The 22,789-nt window shown below is 59.9% G+C and overlaps 1 protein-coding gene across 1 annotated transcript in view; it reads left to right on the top strand.

The window, feature by feature from the left end:
- The first annotated feature begins 2,212 nt into the window (after positions 1 to 2,212).
- Positions 2,213 to 22,789, top strand: part of ACE (angiotensin I converting enzyme) — a 56,961-nt gene continuing 36,384 nt past the window's right edge. The window contains exons 1-2 of the mRNA XM_075911171.2: positions 2,213 to 2,736; positions 18,752 to 18,919. Of these exons, the coding sequence (XP_075767286.2) occupies positions 2,524 to 2,736; positions 18,752 to 18,919 (381 nt within the window). The 5' untranslated portion in view covers positions 2,213 to 2,523. The remainder of the gene's footprint in view (positions 2,737 to 18,751; positions 18,920 to 22,789) is intronic.

Raw genomic sequence — 22,789 nt, 5'->3', positions numbered from 1 at the left:
ATTCCCCCCTAGTGCTACTGACCCACCCAGAGCTCAGTCTGCCATGAGAGGACTTTTCACAGCTCTGTGGGTGGCTTATGGATACCCACATAACATTGTGCGGCTGGCTTGGGTGTGATCAAGGGGGGTAACCGGAGACCCCATCAAACTCTTGACTCAAGAGGAAGCAGCAAGGTTAACCCTTTCATAGCCAGCTTGGGAGAATGAGCTAGATCGGGCAATTCTGCCAGCCTGATTGGTAGTGGAGGGCGGATCCATTCACAGGTAGGGTATCAGCATAAGACTGGGGGAGATGTGGGTTCTCTTGCTGCTTGTGTGACCTTAGGCAAGTCACTTAATCTCCCTTGCCTCAGTCTTGATCTGTCAAATGGGAAGAACTGCTCTGCTTCCTAGGGGGCCAACACATTCCCGTGTGCGAGGCACTCAGATACTATGGCAACAGGGGCCTTCAAAGTAGCTACGATTGCTACAGACGCGGGGTAGCACGTTTCCAACATTTGGCTCAATGTAAATGTTCTTTTCTTTGCCATTAATTCTCTGCGCAGGCCAATAATCTGCTACCCTGTTTTCGTGGAGCATCTTCCAATCAGGTGACAAGAACAACAAATGGTCTGGCAGCACTTTTTAGTCTAACAGAACATGTGGATGGGATCATGAGCTTTCGTGGGCATGGCCCACTTCTTCAGATGACTGGAGTTATGAGTAGGGGATATGAAAGCTCGAAATAAATAGGAGAGGGGAAGGAGGAGGTGGAGAAAAAGAAAAAAAGGAAAAAGGAAGGGGCGTGTGATGCTGTGTCTCACCCCCCCTCCTTTTTTTTCTTTTTCTCCCCCCTCTCCTTCCCTGCTCCTACTTATTTCAAGTCCCCGGAGGCCCTCCCTGACTGAGCTGCAGATTCACGGCCTGACTCCCTCAGTGCCGTGACCCTCTTCATCTTCCCCAACTGGAAGGCGAGCCAATAGTGTCACAGGAGGGGAAGCCCCTTAAAGAGCCAGCCGCCCCGGCACAGGGACCTCTAGCCTGGTTCCCATTTCAGGGTGGAAGGAGGTGGCTGTGTAGACGGGTGCTGGCCATGTCCTGCTGCCAGTGGAGGGGGCGGTAAGCTGGATACAGCCTGGCTCCTGGGTGTGGGTATGCACACACAGTTAACCTGTGGAACTCCTTGCCAGAGGATGTTGTGAAGACTAGGACTTTAACTGGGTTAAAAAAAAGCTAGATAGATTCATGGAGGTTAGGTCCATCAATGGCTATTTGCCAGGATGGGTAGGAATGGAGTCCCTAGCCTATGTTTGTCTGGAAATGGGTGACAGGGGAGGGATCACGTGAGGATTACCTGTTGTGTTCCCTGCCCCTGGGGCACCCAGTGTTGGCCACTGTTGGCAGACAGGATACTGGGCTAGAAGGACCTTTGGTCTGGCCGTTCTTATGTTGCTACATTCTCCCCAGCTGTGCAGCCTTTGTCCCGCGGGGGAAGGCCCGTGACGAATCCAGGATGTGTGATGTGGCTGGTGGTCGGCGGCCTGGTGCCAAGGTGACCGCGGCCAGCTGTCAGCGCGCGGAGACGTGGGAACAAAAGAGCTGCCGGGGTGGAACGGCGCAGCGATCCTAAGCGAGCACTGCATGGGCAAGGCCCAGGCCCGGCCAGTGACAGAAACACACCTGGCCACAGCTGCTCTAGGGGCAGCTGGGAAGAACTCGGGGTGGGGGGACCCGGCAGAACTTGCAGCCCATTTCAAAGACGGTTCAGCCAAGGGGTCCCTGCTCCTGCTTGTGAGCCCCTTCCTGCCAGGGCGACCTGCGCCTTACCTGGCTAGGGAAACCCACCCATGCCTGATCGGGCAGGCTAGGCTTTTCCATATTCCCCGTCATTCTCCTCCCTCCTCGCTGGGATCCAGCCAAGACTCCGCTTCCATTCAGCGCTCTGAGAAGGGAAAGGGGGTTAGCCAAGCCTGGAGGATCCACAGGAAAAAGCCACTCCCCCGGCCGGGTGGGGAAGCCTCTGGCTGGGGACTGTTGCGTCTCTTGCTGGCAGCAGTGGGATTCCGTGGGAGCCCTGGGTTTGCAGCTCTCCAGGGTGAGACCAGCCCGCAAAGGCTGCAGCGGGGGACTCCCCACGTGCCTGCTGGGATGGCAAACAGGCCGCTGGGGATCCCCGCAGCTCCGAGCAGCTGTGGGAGGGGGCAGGGGAGACGCTGGACTCCACATGGGGAGCGAGAGGGGGCAGGCCTGGCTTGCCCTTGGAGACCGAGCGGAGCGCATGGCGCCCAGCCCAGCAGGTGCCCCTGCCCACGGCGGCCTCCCTCTCTCCACCCCGGTGCGCCCCGCTTGGCGCACGGAAGGACTTTGGCCCCGCCGCCGGGTCCTTCCCCGCGCCCCAGCCACATGGAGCCGCTGAGCCGCGGGGCGAGGCCGGCTCGGTGGGCAGGGTCTGGGCAGCGCTTATAAGCCGCGGCCGCGGCGGGTGGCTCCCGGCCAGGTTCTCGGGGCAGAGCCCGGCGGGAGACGCGCTCGGAGCCTGCCAGGATGCCCCCGGCGCTGCGGCTGCTGCTGCTCTGCCTCGGCCCCGCCGTCGCCTTGGAGGCCGGGCTGCTGCCCCCCAGCCCCAGCGCGGACGAGCCCGGGGCTGCCCTCTTCGCGCAGGGCTACAACAGCTCCGCCGAGCGCGTCCTGTTCCGCAGCGTGGCCGCCAGCTGGGACTACAACACCAACCTCACCCAGGCCAACTCCCAGCGCCAGGTGAGCCCGGCCGGGGCACCCCGCGGCAGCCCCCCCCCCGGGGGGACAGGTGCCTGTAGGGCTGGGACCCCCCCACCGGCCACTGGGGACCCCCACCCGGCCCCCTCTCCCGGCCCGGCTCCAGCTGACTGCGCCCCTCCTGCCTGGGGCTGGCCCGGGGGGAGCCCCCCTAGGAGCTGATCGGGGGGCGCAGACGCTGCCGCGGAGGGTGTGTGTGTGTGGGGGGGGTGAAACCGCTGACTCGAGCCGCCGGGTTTGGGGGGGAGGGGCTGGAAACTAGACGGAGCGAGCGGCTGGAGGAGGCGGGGATGGGCGGCAGGGAGCAGCGCCCGGCTCTTCCCTCGCTCTGGTGCAGCCCTTTCCCTCGCTGGAGCCGCGTGTCCCTGCCTGGCTGCTCAGGAGACTTGCCCTGGCTCCCCGGCCCCAGGTGTCTCCCTGCAGGGGGATCTGCCCCCCTGGCTGCCCCGGGGGTGGGGTCCCCTGGGGACTCCTGGCTGCCACAAGAAGCCCTCAGGCTGCTCTAGCCTGCACCTGGCGTCTGCCGCAGACAAAAGTTTCCTTTCTGCTCCCGCGCCCCGTGTGCCAAGCCCCTCGCTGTGCCTGGGGGTGGCCCATTGCCCAGCAGGAGAGGGTGTGCTGGGCAGCTGAGGATCCGGCATGTCTAGCATGCAGGTGTCCCCGTGAGTACCATGGCATGCCTGAACGTGTGGGCTGGTGTGTTGGGAAGGGCGGCTACGGGCACACCTTGGAACTTGGCACGAGGGTGCCCACCTTTCTGTGGTCCCTCCAGCTTCTCTTGGGTTGCACCAGGCACGTTGATGAAGAATCTAATGCTAGTGGTGTATGTAGGTGTGTGTGTGTGCACCTATGCGTGTGCAGATGGACGTGTGTGTGCAGCGTATAGATCGGGCCATCGTGGTGTATCTAAGTGTGAGTGTGCGGGTGGTGAGACCTGCATGTACAGTCACTCTGTTCCTGTCAACGGTTATCATAGAATCATAGAATAATAGGACTGGAAGGGACCTCAAGAGGTCATCGAGTCCAGCCCCCCGCCCTCAAGGCAGGATCAAGCTCCGTCTACACCATCCCTGACAGATGTCTATCTAACCGTTCTTAAATATCTCCAGAGAGGGAGATTCCACCACCTCCCTTGGCAATTTATTCCAATATTTGACCAGGTTATACATGTGCTCGTGGAGTCTCTGGCAAGCGGCATGTGTGGATGTCTTGACTTGAGTAAGGCTGTTTGGTACTGACACGCGTGACCGTCTCGTAAACCAGCTAGGAACATACAGCCTAGCAGGGATGGGGAACCTCTGGCCCACGGGCTGGATCCAGGCCCTGCGGGTCTTGATCTGGCCCACGACAAGGCTCGGGGCTTCCTCCCATGGCTGGGCGAGCTGGCGGCTCAGCGAATCTCCAGGACTTGGCACACACCAGAGCTGGAGTGCAAATGCTGGCTCCCTGCTGCAGGAGGAAAGCCCCTGTGTGGCTAGCTTTGCCTAGCATGGGGTGGGGGGGAGGAGGCAACTGGGGGGAGGGCAGTGCAAGGAAGCTCTGTCCCTGCCCTTGCCTGCAGGCTCTGCCCCAGTGGCTCCCATTGGCTGGGAATTGTGGCCAATGGGAGCAGCCAGGGGTAGTGCCTGCAAGCGCAGGGCTGCACGGAGCCACCTGTGTCCCCCTGGAGCTAAACGGGAGCTGTGCTAGGTAAGCGACCCCATCCCCCACCCAGACCCAACCTCCCACCCAGCCCCCTCACCCCCAATCCACTCCTGCACCCTACCTCCCACCCAGCCCCTGCACCCTCACACCCAGCCAGCTTCTGAGCAGCCCCCTCCACCACACTGAATCCCTCATTTTGGTCCCATCATAGAGCCCAAGAGGTCCCCACAAAATCTTCTAGCCCCAGGCCTCCAGAAGAGTTAATCCAGCCCTGGGGGAAGCCATGAGCCTTGGCACAAGGGGAACCCCGGCACCCCCAAGTTGTGAGTGAGGCGAGTGTCTCTTTTTTTTCCTTAAACGAGGAGTCTTGTGACACCTTATAGACTAACAGATTTATTGGAGCATAAGCTTTTGTGGGCAAAGACCCACTTCATCAGATGCAACTTTTTTCCTTGCTTCTTAGTTGGGGGCCAGGTCAGTGACGTGTTTTGGTTTGGGTTGGGTTTTTTTGCTTTTCACATGTGTGTGGCCCCTGACTGATTTTTTCTATAGGTCATTGGCCCCTGACCGAAAAACGGTTCCCCACCTCTGACCTAGATAAAATTACAATAATAACATAAGAACTAGGGGTCACCATATAGTAATCTCATGTAGCAAGTTTAAAATAAACAAAAGGAAATTTTTCTTCATGTAGCGCACGGTCAACCTGTGGAACTCCTTTCCAGAGGAGGTTGTGAAGACCAGAACTGTAACAGGGTTCAAGAAAGAACTAGATAAAATCTGTCAGAGGCTGGGAATGGGTGACAGGAGAGGGATTGCTTGAAGATTCCCTGTTCTGTTCACTCCCTCTGGGGCATCTAGCATGGGCCACTGTCAGCAGACAGTATCAGAGGGGTAGCCGTGTTAGTCTGAATCTGCAAAAGCGACGAGGAGTCCTGTGGCACCTTATAGACTAACTGAAGTGTAGGAGCATAAGCTTTCGTGGGCAAAGACATGCATCTGACGAAGTGGGTCTTTGCCCACGAAAGCTTATGCTCCTACACTTCAGTTAGTCTATAAGGTGCCACAGGACTCCTCGTCGCTTTTGTCAGCAGACAGGACTCTGGGCTAGATGGACCTTTGGTTTGACTCTGTATGGCCATTTGTATGTTCTTACGTAATGTGTGTGCATAGCGGGTTGGATAGCCAAGCCCTGAGAGTAGCTATCCGTGGTTCACAGTGATCCTGGAAGGACTTATCAAGAGGGTTCTGCAGGGATCAGTTCTGAGTCTGGTTCTGTTCAATATCTTCATCAGTGATTTAGATAACAGCATGGAGAGTACTCTTGTGAAGTCTGCGGTTGAGACCAAGCTGGAAGGGGGGGCAAATGTTTGGGAGGGGAGGATTAAAATTCAAAATGGTCTGGACAAACTGGAGAAAAGGTCTGAAGTAACTAGAATGAAATTCAATATGGACAAATGCCAAGATCTCCGCTTCGGAAGGAACGGTCAGTTGCACACCGTGTGAAACGGGAAACGCCTGCGTGGGAATGAGCACGGCGCATCACAAGCGCAAGTCGATTGTTGCAGAAAAGCAAACGTTCTGAGCTGGAGCATCAGGTGTGATGTAACCAAGACGTGGGGAGCAATTCTTCCGGCTCTGCTGTGCGCTGATAAGGCCAGTGCTGGGGCCGGCTCTGGGAGCCACTCTGTCTCCTGTGTGGTGTTGCAGATGGCAGGGAGTGCCTGCCCGGGGGTGTTTCCAGAGCCACCATGGCACACAGATTCCAGTCCTCTGGCTGAAGGGCTTCTCCAGCTGGCCCGGGGCGGGCAGCGATCCTCTCCCGCCAGGAGAGATCTGCGTCTCTGCCAAAGCATAGACTGTCTCGTCTCCATGCGGGTGAGGCAGCTGTTTGTACAGGAGGCCCCTGAGTTGCAAACACTCGAGTTCCGACCCCCCCCCCACGCACTTACAACCATTTTTGTAACCCCCCAAAACTCCCCGACTTGCATCCTTGGCCCCCATTTACAACGGTGCCAATCGTAAATGAGGGTTCGAGTTACGACGCCCCCGATTTGCGACGCTTCCCCCGGAACCAATCCCGTCGCAAGTCGGGGGCCTCCTGTATGTCAGAGGGGACTGTCCAGAGTCAGCTCTATCACCAGACCAAGTCCCCGGCTGGGGATGTGGCTTGGCCACGTACAGCCCTGCCAGAGCGATCAAGAGACCACGGGCAGTTCTTCACGCAGAGACCATCCTGCACGCCGTTGTAGGGGTGGAATAGTGGAGTCGATGAACCGAGAAGCAAAAGCTTATTGGATAATGCTCCTAGACTACACACGTTGTTCCCCCCCGGCTCCTGCCAGCAGGTTGGCCAGCAGCCCGGCTCAGTCCTGGCTTGTGCCAGATCCGGAGCCTATCCACACTGCAGCTCTGCATTTCAAGTGCATTAGGGGCCAGGCAGGCAGGCAGCCTGGCTCAGTTCTGGCGTGCGCCAGGGGCTCAGCCCTACGCCCTCCCCCGCCCCAGACGGGGGCTGCTGCCACCCCGCGTTGCTGCCTCTGTATCAGAGTTTTTAAACTGGCTCCCCTCGCGGACCAGCTCCCACCTGGCACCCCACGCTGCTGCCTCTGATACAGAGGCAGCAGTGCAGAGTGGGAGGGGGCTCCTTGGGAGGGGGGTTGGAGCGCACTGGCTGCCGGCCCCACCCCTGGGGCCTATAGAAGAGTTGAGTAACTGATAAGAATTAATGAGGTTAATTGACTGTTCAATTAACCGATATTTAACATCCCTCCTCCATTGGCGTTCTCCGAGTCCGACAGGGCTGGGGGCAGTGCAAGGGACGTCATGCCACTGCTTGACAGCTGCCCAGCGGCAGCTGTGAAATGCTCTCACTGCAGTGCTTCTAATAAGAAGCTATCTATCACCCGCGAGGCTCCCAAACCCCGCTGCCCACAGCACTCGTGCCCCTTTAAATAGCACACGAAAGGGAAAGTGACTTGCTTTCCCCTGCTCTCACCATTGGGCACTGCTACTTCTGCAGGGGAAATGCACAATACAGTGGAGAAATCAAGCTGCCGAAAGGAAAGGCGGGGTCAGAAACCTTGGATCCAGCCAAATCACGCCCAGCCTGGACCAGCTGGGAGGTCAAAGATGCCCCTCGGTTACTTTTCTCTCTCCCTTAATCCTGGGGGCAGCTGCGCGCTCGCTCTGCACCCAGTGTATATGAGAGCCGCCCCAGGGCTGGTCTGACCTAAGCCGGTGGGAGCCCTCCCGAGGGGCTGCCCCGCTGGCTCCCTGGGATGTCAGGCACAAGGGGACGAGACTCAGTCAAGACCTCGGCCCACGATCTCATGCACGGAGGGGGAGAATGTCAGCGGCATCCACCCGGCAGGCGAGCTGAGCCCCAATGGTTTCAGATCCGTGTGTACCAGGCACCACACGGCTTTGCAGGCTCTTGGCATGTGGGCTAGTGGTTAGCCCAGGGGGCTGGCAGGGGGCGTGGTGGGGAGGGGTGCCAGCTCTCTCACACGGAGGCGGGGGTTCCCCCGCCCCCCACAGCCCTTGTCGTGGAGCCGTGACACAAGGCGGAGCCGTGCAGGTGCCTTTTCTTATCAGCCATGCCAGCAGAAGGGAGGGGCACATCGAGTGGGGCTCTCCCCAGCCTGCCAGAGCCCACGGCTCCCTCTGGGGTCTGAACTGCCTCGCGGAAGCGGACGCGCCAGACTGTCCCGTCGCTTTCCTTCTCCCAGCTCGCAGCAAGTGGCCTCTGCCCCCGCCCTCCGGGTTTCCGCACGACTGGTGCCTGCCCGCAGCACAACAGGAACACCGACAACAGCTGGCTCCTCTCCAGCACACCCCGCCGGGAGCGCTGCTGTTTGATTTACCCCCGTGGGGGACCTGGCCAGGAAAGCGTTAGCCGGGGGGGGGGGCAGCTTGGGCAGAGACGTGTAGGGCAGCAGCGGGCAGGGGCTGATGGATGAATAGGACCCTGTTCCCCGCTGCCCACACGCCAAAGATGCAACACAGAAGAGGCGAGGGAGCTTGGCCTGCGGCCGACCCTGCATGCTTCCCGGAGACTGGAAGGGCCCTGCGGCTCTTGGGGGGAGGAACCACACCAAAAATAGCCAATAGGTGGGCTGCTGTGGCCGGGCTAGTCTGCCAGGGCAGCCATCTCAGCAGTGGCTTGGGGTTTAAAGCTGCTCCCATGGCCTGGAAGCGTCGCAGGGGGGAGGGACTCTGGCCCGGGTCTGTGGATGGAGCTGAGCCGTGGTCTGCGTCCACGTGCAGGACGGGGGCGGGCCGACGGGGCTTAAAGGGGCAGGCGGGGGAGCTAGGTTTGCACCGAACAGCAGCGCAAAGGGGCCATGAGGGATGATGCAAAATCTCCAGTGGGAGGGGCCAATGGTCTCTGCCGGCCTGGGGGGCCCAGCTGTGTCCCTGGAAGGGGCGGGGCCTCAGGAGGAAGGGGCTGGGGTGGGCAGCCAGCCCTCGGAGCCGCCCAAAGCGAGGGGCGTGACGCTCCGGCGGCGATTTAAGGGGCCTGGCGCAGAGGGCCCCAGGGCACCTCTCCCCTTTGCCCCCCCACCCCCATCGGTACGTGGGACAGGCCGTAGCTACGCGGCGAGACTGCTGTGGTATGAAGGTTCCCAGCCGGGGTGGGAAGGGCTCCCTGAGTGCCGGGGCATTACGGTATTCCCCACAGGCTGTGACTGAGCCAGGGCCCCACGGTGCTGGATGAAAAGCAAGAGGCAGAGCCGGCCTGCAAGAGCTTACAGTGGAGCCAAGACAAGGGCTGGGAGGCTAAGGGCTTTGCCCAAGGCCACCCAGCAGGCAGTGGCAGAGCTGGAAAGGGCCGCAACGGCAGCCTCGTGCGCCGCCCAGGAGTGAGTTAGGCGGGTCTCCCAGCTGCATCTGCTTTCCGCAGTCCCCACCCAGCAATCAGTGGGCCAGAAATACTGATGGAGGAGCAGCCACGAGAGCTTCACAGGTGTGTCCGTTGGTTGGATTTTTCATGCCCCCCTTCCCCACAAAGCCATGGGCCCAGGCCTGGGGAGAGCGTGGTGCCTCCTGCTTTGATATGTGCACCCCGGGCTGGGTTCCCTCCCCTCCCCGCCTTGCGTTATCCTGGCACCACGGCAAAGTGCCATTCCCCCCCCCCCCCACTTGACCCCCCACTTGCAAAGATGTAAATGGCAGCAGGGCAGGGGAGAGTCTAACCCCATGTGCTATTGGCCTGGCTGATAGTGGTCTGGGCAGGGTGGGGGGAGGGGAATAGAGCACTTTAGATTCTCCCCCCTACCTTTCTTCCTGGTAATTAGCAAATCGGCGACATTGATGCAAAATCAGCTATGCAGAGGGCAGCCAGTGAGAAGGCTGGTAAGATCTGGCCTGACAAACAGGTTAACGTGTTGTTTCAAATAGCGTATCCAGGGCCCCAGATCAGTGTATATATTTTTCCAAAGCAAATCCTATAATACGTTTTTTACAAGAAAGCAAGAAAATCAGTCTTCAGCACTGAATAGCAACTCCCCAGTAACAAAGCAGTGTTAAGCCTGTCTATCTACCCTCATACACCTTATCTATCTATCTATCTATCTATCTATCTACCCTCATACACCTTATCTATCTATCTATCTATCTATCTACCCTCATACACCTTATCTATCTATCTATCTACCCTCATACACCTTATCTATCTATCTATCTATCTATCTACCCTCATACACCCGATCTATCTATCTATCTATCTATCTATCTATCTACCCTCATACACCCGATCTATCTATCTATCTATCTACCCTCATACACCCGATCTATCTATCTATCTACCCTCATACACCCTATCTATCTATCTATCTATCTATCTATCTACCCTCATACACCCTATCTATCTATCTATCTATCTATCTATCTATCTACCCTCATACACCCTATCCATCCATCCATCCCTCCCCATACATATCTGTCTATCTAATCTGCATGTCTGTGGGCTCTGGCTAAATGACAGCTCTTCTCCAGTGTTGCCAGTGAGGGGGAGGGATAGCTCAGTGGTTTGAGCATTGGCTTAGGTAAACCTGGGGTTGTGAGTTCAATCCTTGAGGGGGCCATTTAGGGATCTGGGGCACGTGGGTCAGGGATGGTGCTTGGTCCTGCTGTGAGGGCAGGGGACTGAACTTGACCTGTAAGGTCCCTTCCAGCTCTGACTCTGACATGGGTATAGCTCCATATAATAATAAAAAAAATAATTTCCACTGAAGCTGCTCTTGCCCCTCCATCCCCAGGAAACCTGCTGAGCAGAAACTCTTTGGGGTTGCCTGGGGATGGGGATCGTGCCGCCATTCGTGCAAGATGTGTGCCCGGGGACACCATGGACGTTCTTGGAAACTCACAGCTGTAGAACCCCAGTTGCTAGTGACACTAGAGCCCCCCTCACCCCACTACAAGGGACAGCCCATGAGGAAGAGCAGTTATTTTCTGAGAGCTTCCTGGGCGGGGTGTCCTGCAAAGATTGGGGGGGGGGGTCGGGACAGCAGGGAGTGCCTGTACCTCCCGCACTAGCCCTCTGTGATTAAGGGAGCGCGGCTGGGAAGGCCCATGCGTCCCACCTGAAGGAGCAGGGCTTGTGCTGGGAGAAGGACCCACTTCCCCACGCCTGCAGAGCTGCGACTCAGACAGTCCATAGGGGCAGCGCCCTGCCTGGCGCTCTCCCCTTTACCCTCCTTGCTTCGTTCGCCACAGGCAGGGCTGCGAGACTCTTGGCTTGAGCGCTGGGGCTGGGCTGGTGAGACTTTGAACCAGGCCAGCGATGAGTAACAGGTCGTTTCAACAGGTCGTTTCAAAAGGCAGCTGTGATGGGGGGGCTTCCCGCCTGCTGGTTCTCCCCCCGTCGTCCTCCTGATCTCCCCCAGCCAGCTCTGCTCCCCCCGACTCTCTCCCAGCCAGTCCTGCTTCCCGCTGGCCAGTTCCCTCCCCGGCCAGCCCTGCTTCCCGCCGGCCAGTCTCCCCCCCCCATCTCCCCCGGCCAGCCCCGCTGCCCCCGCCCCGCGCCCCCGCCCAGCCCCGCTTCCCGCCGGCCAGTCTCCCCCCCTCCCCCCATCTCCCCCGACCAGCCCCGCTGCCCCCAATCTCCCCCCCCCAGCCCCCCCCCCCGACCAGCCCCGCTGCCCCCAACTCCCCCCCCCCCATCTGAGATCAAGTGTGTCCGGTATTTTTTTTTAAGGCACCTGGTAGCCCTAAGCTTTCACCCTCAGGGTCAGCTCCTTGCTATGTGGTGGGTCCCCTGAGCCGCTTGGTCGCCTTTCTGCTCGGGGATCGGTCGTCGGGAAGGGGAGGAGGAAATCGGGGTTCCCCAGTTGGATGTGCGGCTCCAAAGGGGCAGACACAAAGCGCAGTTCCGCCTGCCTGGGCTCGGCCGCACCCGCCCGTCTCTGCTGGCCGGGAGGTGAGGAGTCCCTCGGAGGAACCACCCAGCCTCCTGGGAGGAGGCGTCAGCAACAGCCAAGGCAGGGGAGTGTTTTAAAAGGGGAGATGCGGAGCTCCCTTCCCCCCCCAGTCCATCCCCACCCCCGCTGAGGCTGAGAGCAAAGCCCCAGGCCCGGGGTTCTGCTACCCCCTGGCACGTGGGGCTCTACCCAGGACCCCAGCGAGGGGGGCTGGCAGCAGAGCCCCGGCACACGGGACGGCAGCCAAGAACCCGGTGCTTGGGATGGCGGCAGGGAGTCCTGGGGTGCTGCAGCATCCGTTCCCTCCCCGTTCCTGTGCCGGCTGCTAACGAGCAATCAGTGAAACTCAGAGACTGCACAGAGAACAGGCCTTTAGCGCCAGGACCTTCCTCTGCCGCGACGGTGTCAGCTTTGGGCCTCCGTGAAGTCAGCAGCCCCATCCAGCAAGATACCCAGGCCCCACCAAACGCAAGCACAGCCACCAGGAAGCGGCTTCGCCTTTCAGACCCTTCGCCTTGACAGCCCGTGACCGTGGTCGTTCTGCTCAGCTACGCTTGTGGGTGAAGCGCCTCCGGCGTTGACTGGGCTAAAACCCAGACTCCTGACTCAGACCAAGGTGAAGTCAGCGAGTCAGGCCCTGAGACCCTCGCGACAGACCGGACGGCGAATTCCTCGCAATTGCCCATTAGCACCATTGACCGAGGGTCACGGCGCAGGCTCCATGCCTGGCGACTGGTCAGTCAAGGTCAGATGTGGTTTAAAAGGTCCGCCCACGTGCTTGAGTGGCAGTTCTGTGTCCTGCTGCAGGCCTGGCCACGTGACCACAGTGGTCCCTTAGGGCCCTGGACTCGAGGAAGTAAAAAGACCTGAGACCTCTTCCAAAATTCTCCTCCCGTTTTTTAAACAACCCATTTGTTGCTCTCTGCGTAGCTGCACCCGGTGAGAGGTTTTCTGAGCCTGGTACGGATTCTAATGAGCAAACGTGCTGCTTTACCTCAGCCAGGCCCGGATTTTCGAGCGTGAGCTGCCAGGTTCAGTCCCTGCAAAGACCCCCCCGCTTCTCCCATCACTGCTTTGAGAGCTCAGCTTTGAGCAGGGAACGCTCCGGGTTGCATCTGTTCCAAGAGCTGCTGAGTGGCTCAGGCCTGCCAATAACACGGCCTTGATTGTTCTCCACCGGGCACCTTCCCTAGGCCCGGTGTCAGGTCGCTGGGAAGAGGAATCTGGCCAAGAAATAAAAGGCAGCCGCTCGCCTCGCCCCATTTCTGCCTCTCTGCCTGCAGCCGCCGAGCACGCAGGAGACCCCTCTGCGGATGGCGGAGCAGGGCGAGGGGATCGGAACGGGGCTCTCCCCAGAAGTGAAAGCAGGGAGACTCCGGAACGTGAAGGGCGGACGCGGTCGGCGTTGAGGTGGGCGTGACGCCGGGGAACGTGTCAGGCTGGCACCGAAAGTCTTCTCTTTCTCCTGCAGCGAGGGCACCAACAGGGCGAGCTGCCCGTCGCTGCTCGCCCCTTCCCTGTCTCCGAGGCCCATCCAGCCCCTGGGATCGCCTGCCCAGGGACCACCCAGTGCCAGAGCAGTACGAGGGAGGTGGGCACCTGCCTGCGGGCAGGAGCGGCCCTAGACGAGCTGCCGGCAACTGGCACCCAACGCGAAACGCGCAATCGGTGCCCCCGCCTCCAAAGCCCTCAACGGCCGTTTCTCTTGGCGCCCTAGGCGACCGCCTAGTTTGCCTGTATTGACAGGCTGACGCTGCCTGTGGGCAGGGGTGGCTTGAGGCCGGCTGCAGCAGCTGGCGCCTGAGGTAGAAGGCACGATCGGTGCCCCCGCCTGCACAGCTGTCAATGGCCGTGACGTAATCACGAGGCGCCCCATGACGTCATCGTCGGGCATCCGGGCCGGCGGTGCCCTAGGCAACTGCCTAGTTTGCCTAGCCTCATGGGCCGCCCCTGCCCGCCGGTGCGTGATGCCGCCAAAGGGTCGAAGGAGATGCGCCCGCAAGTCTCTGCCGCGAGGGGTAGCGCCACCGGCTGGATGTGCCCTGCAGGACCCAAGGCGAAAGGCTCCGGATTCTCTACCCGGGCCCAGAACAACCTGGTGCTTTCAGGGCTGGCGCTCCTAGGACGCGTTCCTCTTCCCGGGCCAAACCGCGGCCTCGCTGGGCTCGGGGCAGGGCCAGGGAAGGGGGAAATGAGTCGTGACTAGCGCCCCGTGGAGCGACAGGAATACAAAGCCACGTCCGCCCCCCAGAAGCTCCCAAGCCAAAGGCCCGACTCAGACCTGTCCCTAAGAGTGGGAATCGGCCCATTCTGACGGCTCCTTTCCATCCTGCTGCCAGCCCCCCCCCCCCCTGACTCCTGTCCCCTGGCAGCTACTCCAGCGCCAGCTGGACCCTCCCACCACACCGCCAGGCAAGGGACCAGGGGAGGGGCTGGCCACTGCCTTGCTTGGCACATGGGTGTGAAGCTCGCGCCAAGCGCCGGCTTTGGCAGCCAGGCTCATGGAGGCGAAAGGGGTGTCGTTCTGCTCGTCGTCAGGCCCCCTGCGTGAAGCGACTCTGACAGGCGCGTTTGCAGCATCGAAAATCCTCCCGGGCTCATGCCGGCTTTGCAAGGATCTACGGGTCTCTTCCCCCATTGAAGCCAGAGACTCGCAGGCCGTTGCCACTTGAGAGGGGCCGGGTGACCTCAGAGTGGGACTGCCCGGCAGGCAGGTGCCTGCATCACTACATAAGAACGGCCAGACTGGGCCAGAACAAAGGTCCATCCGGCCCAGTGTCCTGTCGGCCGACAGTGGCCAATGCCAGGTGCCCCTGAGGGAGGGAACACAACAGGGAATCCTCACGTGATCCCTCCCCTGTCAACCTGTTACATCCCCCCCCTTCAGTAATAATACTATTGTCATTAATACCAAGCTCTAAGCTAGCACTTTCCATCATGCGTTACCAGAGGCCAGTGTCGTTGTTCTTCTTTTAGAGATGGGGAAACCGAGGCACACGATGGCAAAAAGACTTGCCCAAGGCCCCCTGGCTGGTCAGCCCTAGAGATGGGACTAGAACCTAGGTCTCCTGGGCCCATGCACTGGTCTCTAGACCAGTGGTCCCCAGCCTTTTTTGAGCACGAGATCACGTTTTGAATTTAAGTGCAATCCAGGATCTACCTGACACCCAAACACCTTGATCCCGCCTCCTTCCTGCCCTTTCTCTGAGGCCCCGCCCCTGCTCACTCTGTCCTCCCTCCCTCCCCCATCCTCGCTCACTTTTATCAGGCTGGGGGCAGGGGTTTGGGACTGGGGCCAGGGTTCAGAATGTTGTCTCCAGCTGGGCACCACTTACCACAGGTGGCTTCTGGGTGGTGGTGCAGGGGGCTAAGGCAGGCTCACCCCTACCCTGGCCCTGCACCACTCCCAAAAGCAGCCAGCAAACTCTCTCCATCCCTGCCCCCCTCTGCTCTGTGGAGAGGGGGTACAAAGTGGTGGGAGGGGCACCCTGGCATCAGCACCCCCCTTCCTCTTCTTCCTGTGCCCCGCATAGCAAGCAGGAGGCTCCCAGGAATGAGGGGTGCCTCCAAGGCAGAGGGCAGGAGCAGCATGGCAGTGCTGAGAGGGGCAGATGAAGTGCTGGCACTTGACAGCCTCCTGGCCAAACCTCTCAGGATCACCGGTCAGAGGTTCCAAGATCTCCCGGTAGATCCCGATCGACTGGTTGGTGACCACTGCTCTAGACCACGCTGGCTCCTGAATACAAATGGGAGTTTGCTGGCTGCGTGTTGCTCTGACAACACACACTGTAAAGATCCATGTGGCGCTGACGTCCGTGAATCTTTTTATATGCCACGGATTTTTGCCTGATACATCTGATGCTCCTGGTGCCCAGACGAGTGATGGACAGGTTGGAAATACCTCTGGTAGACAAATGGCTAGAGGGGAGATGTAACCAGGAAAGGCGGCTGCCTTTTGTTTTCAGTGCACCCTGCCTTTCAACTTCCCGGAGCTCTCCTGGCGTGCGGAGACATTTACTGCAGCCTGTTCCAAAGTGAAATGCGCACACTCCGCTCTCTCCATTGGAGGTTGGGGGTTTTGGTGGTGCTGGTTGTTTTTCTTAGGCTAAATTAAAAGTCTCACTAGTAGCAATTTTAGCCATTCCAAAATCAGGCTTCAAAATTCAGGAGATGGGGTTCAAAAGCAAGAGTTTAAAAAAATAAACATTAGGGTTCTTTTTTTCTTTACCGCCCATTGGCTTTTAGGGGTCACTTGCCTTCGTTTCAAGTGTTTCTCTGCAGCCAGTAGGGCTAGAAGCTCGTTTAAAAAAAATGAAATGAAAGCCACAATTCTAGCATCATCCCATGACTCCAGGAGTTGGTGCTTTCAGAAAACCACCAAATATTGGGTGATTTGGGATAGAATCGCAAGCATGGACAATATGCAGCCATCTTGGAACCAAAGGTGGGGTTTTTCCAAAGTTGTCAGCCTGGCTCTAACTTGGCGCTCCTGGAGGGCAGTAGGAGCGGGGCTGAGGCGCTGCACTTTGAAAGATCCCTCCTGGAGGGCGCATGGCATGTCCTGCTGATTAGCAGCGCAGGACAGATGGACGATGTAAGGAAGAGGTTGTGCTCTGGGATGGGTTCCCTAGGAGAGGGGGTGGAATCTTCATCCCTAGGGGATTTTAAGTCCTGGCTTGATGATAGAGATGCAAGTGACCAGTCGACTACCTGTTGAGCAACTGCTTCTTGGATAGTTGAGTAGGAACTTGGCTAGTCACTTCCCTGCCCTCTGCTTGCTGCCTCTATCACACCTGTGGTTCTTGTACGTTTCACAGGGAAAGAGACAGCAGGAACCGGCTGGGTCTCTCCCTTTGAAATATACAGGAGCTGCGGACGGCTCTTGTACATTTCAAAGAGAGAGGCGCAGCCGGATAGCGAGTGCCTCCTTATCGACAGATCGCGTAGCCGATGGAAATTCCATCGACTTCTCGATTAGCTGATTCATCACAATGTAACATCCTTGGTACTTGGCCCTGCTGAGAGGACAGGGGACTGAACTCAATGACCTCTCAAGGTCCCTTCCAGTTCTATGAGATGGTAAATCTCCATATATTATATTATCCCTGGTTGGGATGATTTCATTGGGGCTGCTCCTGCTTTGGGCAGGGAGTTGGACTCAATGACTCCTGAGAGCTCGCCCAGCCCCGTGATTCTATGGGCATGAGCTGTATGTGTCCTGATGATTTTAAGCACGAGTAGAAGCCGCCAGAGACAGTTAGCAGCAAAAGTTTGACTTGTTGGACTCTAGCCATGTATGAAAACGTCTCATAATTTCCCATTAATCATTTATAGCCCACTTATAAATGGAGCCTCGCCCTCGTGTGACCCGTACATTCCCCCTGGAAGCGTGTGGTTTATTCAGCCTCAGCTGTTGCAGATACACCCCCGAGCCACTTCATAATCCACCTGCTGGTTCCATGCAGCTCGCAGGCTGCCCTCCCTGGCGTTTGTTTGCCAGCTGGAGAATCTCCAGGCAGGGAGTGGGGCTCGGAGCGAGTTCCGCTTTGGCTGGAAACGTGTCTCCGCTTAGGGACACCCTGACCTCTGATATTCCTATGTGGCCTCTCCCCAGCCAGCGTGCCTGGGAAGCACAGTCGGTACACGGTGACTTCCTCATGAGCTGCTGGGCCGCTGGCCGGGGGAGGTTTTCACCTGCACGGCTGCGGTGCCAGGGTTACCCGCCGTGTCTGTGCAAGGTGCCCAGGCGGTCAGCGGCCAGACGTGAGTGGGATGCAGCAAGTGAATGAACGGGGGGAGCTGCAGGAACCCAGGATAATGGGGGGGGGCGGCTGCTAACTGGGAACAAAGCAATCCTGCTTGAGAGGACCTGTGGACACTCCTTGCTGAGTGTGGACGGCTGCCCCTCCCTGCCCTCCGTCTGCACAGACCCCGGCTTTCAACACCCTGGGCAGCTGGAACCTGAACCCGGTTCCAAACTTCATGCTTCCCCCTTTCATTGTCTCCACAACTGCCCAGAATTCTGGTTCAGACATTTCCAAACGTCGTGCTGGGGGTTCAGCTCTGAATTCAGCCCTGTGCTTTGACCACGTCCATGGATGTGAGCTCCACGCGTGGCTGATGCTGCGTTCCCCTCCTCCCCCACCCACGCACCCATAGACACCTGTGCAGAATGGGCCCGGTTCTCGCTTATCCTGAGGCCTTTGACACTGCTCTCACTGTCTGTAAAGTGGGAGTACGTCGCCATCCCTGACTCCAAGCTCCCCGCAGCCAGCCTGGTGTGAAGGGGCTGTGGTGTAAGAGAGAATAGGAGCCCCGGCAGGCTTCTCCCTGAAGTTTTTCCATCCTTGGGCGGAATACATTTTGTTATGTGCACGGGGGCATGTGCAGGTGTGCACCACCAATAGAAACACATGCTGTCCACTGTGAGCTGCCGTGGGTGCTCTGCTCATCAGCTGGGTGGCCGCCCACGTGCTCAGCTTCCAGGGAACACTGGTCCCCCAGGGGTATAAAATGCCATCAAATCGAAGTGGTAACAATTCACACGCTCTTAGCACTTCCCGTGCACTAGTGCAAATGACTAGGGCACGGTGGGGTGGGCCCTGGCCGGTGCATGCTGTCTTCTGATGCTGCTGCACCACGGCTCACTTGTACGTTGCCAGGTGTGTCTCATTGTCTTCATTTTACAGGCGTGGCGGCAAGGCAGGGGGGCATAGAGGGCCTGTCTTGCTGCTGGGCTGGATGTCTTGTAGGAGCTGTGTAGGTCTGCCAGTCTGTGTCCCACACTGGGGCGGGGCCCCGTTCCCTAGCGCCCCACCCGGACGGGGTACAGAGACTGCAGGACTGGCGGCCCCCAGGGGCGATGGCTAAGTGGTGATCCAGGGAAAGGGAATAGCTGTCATAGAAGAGTCTTTTCTCCTGCCTTCCAGATCTTGGCCTCCCTGGAGGAGCAGAACTTCACGGAGGCCTGGGGGAAGAAAGCCAAGGAACTCTATGGCTCCATCTGGAAGAATTTCACAGACACTCAGCTGAAGAAGATCATTGGCTCCATCCAGACCCTGGGGCCTTCCAACCTGCCCCTGGACAAGCGGCAGCAGGTAGCGTCGTGCGGGGTTGGTCTGAGCGGGTGGGGAGGCGACCCCCAGTGATGCTACGGTCTGTCCACGCTGCGCTTAGACACCAGCGGGCGTGGGGCTTTTTAAGTGTAGATGTCTGGGCTGGAGCCCAGGCGCTAGGACCCTGTGAGGTGGGAGGGTCCCAGAGCTGAGCCTCAAGGTCTACAGGGCAATGAAACCGAGTCGGCCGTGGGTGTGGCTGAATGCAGACACGCCCCTGACGTGGGCGGCGGGTATGCTAGGCGGAGGAAGGCATTGCCTTGCCAAACTGCCAGCCTGGCCACGGCCACGGCCACGCTCTGCCCCAGAACACCTACTGGGGCGGGGGAGGCTGGGGCTGCACACTGCCCCGCTCTGTGATCCTGGGGGGCAGGGCTTGGGCAGCTGGGGCAGGACTGGGGCAGGGTTTGGGGGCTTGCCTGCCCCAGCCCTACTTACCCCACCGCCCGTGGCTCTAAGTCACTGAGCTTTGGGGAAAGAGCAAGAAAGGATCGGGGGGGGGGTGTGGGGGGGGGCGGTTGGGCAGGTTCTTGGGGCAGGGCGGGCGGTGTCTCCGGCAGGCTCTTGGGACATCGCAGGTCAGCTGAAAATCCATCTTTCTGTTTGTGCATGGAGCCTGGTGGCTGGGGAGTCAGGCTCAGGTGTGCCGGGTGTCGGCCGGGGCCGCGGGCGACTGGGCCACTCAGAGGGGCGGGGAGGGGGCACCCCATTTAGCAGTTAGAATTTGGGCAGAGGCAGGGGAGCGGTGCCACTCCGGAGGGCTGCCATGATCCCCTACAGCCAGGGTGGAGCGGGGAGGGGAAGGAGACCCGGCTCTCCTGGACTTGTGCTCCAGGGACTCGGTGTCCCCGCATTGCCCCGTAGCACAACTCAGGCAGGTGGGAGCCGGGTCTCCGAGTCCAGGCCTGGCAGGTCGGGGGTTCTGCTGAGCTCCCTTGTCCAGCCCACGCGGCTAGGAAATAGTCGCTATTTATAGCCAGCGGGGGCCTGTTTCTCCCGCCCGGGGAGGATCAAACACCAGCCCTGGTTCCTGGCAGGCCCGTTCCTCAATACTCGGCTTGGAATGCCAGGAACGAACTTGCAAAGGGACCCGGACGCAGCGTGTCCCTGGCCAGAGGGGTCTCCACCTCGGGACCAGGCCGGGGAGTCAGCCAACCGCCCTCTTGCAGCTGGGCTTGTTAATCAAGCAGGGCTGGCCGGCCAGTCAGGCCCCGACCCTTGAAACATGCAGACGCCCTTTTCGCCCGTCGCCGTGGTTGCCCTTTAAAGTCAGTGGCTGCTTGTGTGATGCCATCAGGACACCCCCCCCCCCCCCCCCGTGCGATAAGAATTGGGCCAAAGCAGATGTGACGGGACGATCCAAGAGCAGTGGGGGGGGGGGGGGACAGAGGGGCGTTTTCTAGGAGCGAGGACCAGGGGTGTCACAGCAGCTGGAGGGAGGCTGATGTTAAAATGGAGGACTGGCTCTGGGGGCAGGGGGAGCGTGAGCGGACCAGAGAGGCCGAGAGATGCTTCTGGACCAGGCGGCGTGTTAGCGCCTGAGGAGCCACAGAGGCAGCCGTGACTGAGAAGCGGCTCGCAAGGAGCCGACATTGCAAGGGAAGCGTGTGCGGAGAACCAGGCGCGCCCGAAATACACCAACGCATCCCAGTGCCGGGGAGCCGCGAGACACTGGGAAGACCAGAGGGAGGCCGGGCTCCAGGCCCAGGTTTTCCAAAGTCACTAGGGTCCCAAGCCGAGATCCGCCTTAAAGGGGCCTGGTTTGCAGGGGGCAGGTGCTCGGTGGAGCCTGGGAGTCAGGCCCCTTTAAGGCACCCCCAAGCAGGCTCTGCCCTGGGCTTCGAGCTTAGTAGGGGGCCGGAGAGGAAAGGTTGATTTAGGGTCTGGAATTCTGCACCCCCACGAGGCGCAGGCCCAGCGTCCCGGCCTGCAGCACCAGCCGGCTTTCCGTGGCCTTCTCCCCAGCCCCGCTCAGCCAGCCGAGAATGGCCATTTGTGGCACCAGCCCAGGACCGCCTGTGGGGCCAGGGAGTAGATGGGGAGAGGGGAGATGCGACCCCCACCTGAGAACCAGTTTTAAGGCCTCATGGCAAGGAAGGCAGGGCCCCTGCTGTACTTCTCTGCCCCGCAGACCTACCGCATCTGAGCCAGTCACTGTCATTAGTGGGGGCAGCCTCACAGCCCCCCTGGGAGCAGGGCTCTTCTCCCCACTGAGAAGTTAAGTGACTTGCCTAAGGCTGTGCAGGGCTGTGGCAGAGCAGGGCCATCCTGACTCTCTTACAAAGCTGCAGTATCCAGACCAGGGCTGGGCAAGATGTGGCCTGGGGGCCGGATCCGGCCTCCTAACACTTTGATCCGGCCCGCAGACGGCATCTGGCCGCTTTCTGCTTATATCCTGCTGCCCCTGCCACTGAATTTCCACGTGGTGGCTCAGGCAGCAGGACCCTATTTAAATGACTCGTGGCTCCCAGTCACGGTGTTCTCCCGGCAGGCGCCGGAGCTGCGAGCCATTTCAATAGCCGCAGCCACCCCGGGCAGCTGCCAGGCAATGCAGGGCTGGGAGCTACGAGCTCTTTGCTGTGTTTTTAAAGCAAAGCCTCTGGCCCCAGACAACTCTAGGGGGAAGTTAGTCCCCAGCCCCGCCCTGTCCACACCAGGCCCCGCCCTGTCCACACCAAGCCCCGCCCCTCCCAGGGGGTGGAGCCAGCCTGTGACCACGTACCAAAATTCATTAAGTGGCCCCTCCTTGCAAAAATTATTGCTCACCCTGGTCCAGATGCTGAATGGGACCTTAATTTGCTATGGGACAAGGCGGGCAGCTCCCCCTCCTGGACTTCCCTGAGGTCTATGCATGCCCCTTTGGGGTATCCGAGAACTACAGCTAATGGTCGAGGTGCTGATGCACCTTCCCCTCGTCCCCCAAGGTTGTTTCCTGAAATGGCGCCCCTGTGGCCACACCAGAAGGGGCCTCTACCTCAGCTTGCACCTTTCCTGGGGCTTCTATTGAAATGGCTGCTCCTGCCCTTGGCTGGCAAGGCAGGCAGCCAAGTGGGGGAGACCAGGCTGGAGCAGCTACAACAGCCGCTCCCTTCCCTCAGGGGCTGCCGAAACACCGGCCCGAGCCCACGGGCCCCGCCGCTTGGGCCTTGGGTTCGCGCAGAGGCTCAGCGTGGCCGCACAAGGGCGCAGCGCTGACCGGGCAGCCCTTTGCCTTGGTGTAAGCGGCGGCGCGAGGTGGGCGGCACTGGGGAATCGGACCCTCAGGCGCTCGGCGGGTTCCCAGGCCAGGCGTCAGACCACGTCTGCCACGCCGCGGCGAGGGGCACACCCAGGCAGCAGGGGCGAGGGGGCTCCGGGTGGAATTAGTCAGCGATGACTTGGCGAGAAGAGCGCTGCCTCCCGCCTGTCCACAGGTGCTGGGTGCGCCGGGGCTGTGGAGGGGGAAGAGCCCCCGGGGGTAGTGGAGCTGGGGGGAGGCTGTGAAGGGAGCAGCGCGGGGCTCTGACACTGGAGGCAGGGCGAGTGGCTGCCCCGCGGAGCCCTTGCCACGGAGCGACGCCCTGGCAAAAGCGTTTACTAGCCAGGGCTGGCCCCAAAGGGTCCTGTTACCCTGTTACCCCAGCTAATCCCCTCGCTCTGCCCGCACCCGTTCATTCACTGCTGCAGGGGGAGAACACAACCCAGGCAGACAAGTGGAATCCGGAGTCGCCCCCGGCTATTTAAGGAGAGACCCGACCTCCAGGGCACCCCCTTCTCCCCGTGCCAGGCAGAGCCAGCTCACACGGAGTGCTGCCTGCCCTGCCAAGCGCCACGCACGGCCGAACGGGAGGCAGACGGGAGTGGGGGGGAGGG

This window comes from Pelodiscus sinensis, chromosome 29 (assembly GCF_052426305.1).
Source record: "Pelodiscus sinensis isolate ZL-2025 chromosome 29, ASM5242630v1, whole genome shotgun sequence".
Lineage (NCBI taxonomy): Eukaryota > Metazoa > Chordata > Testudines > Trionychidae > Pelodiscus > Pelodiscus sinensis.
This window is presented reverse-complemented; position numbering and strand designations above follow the sequence as displayed.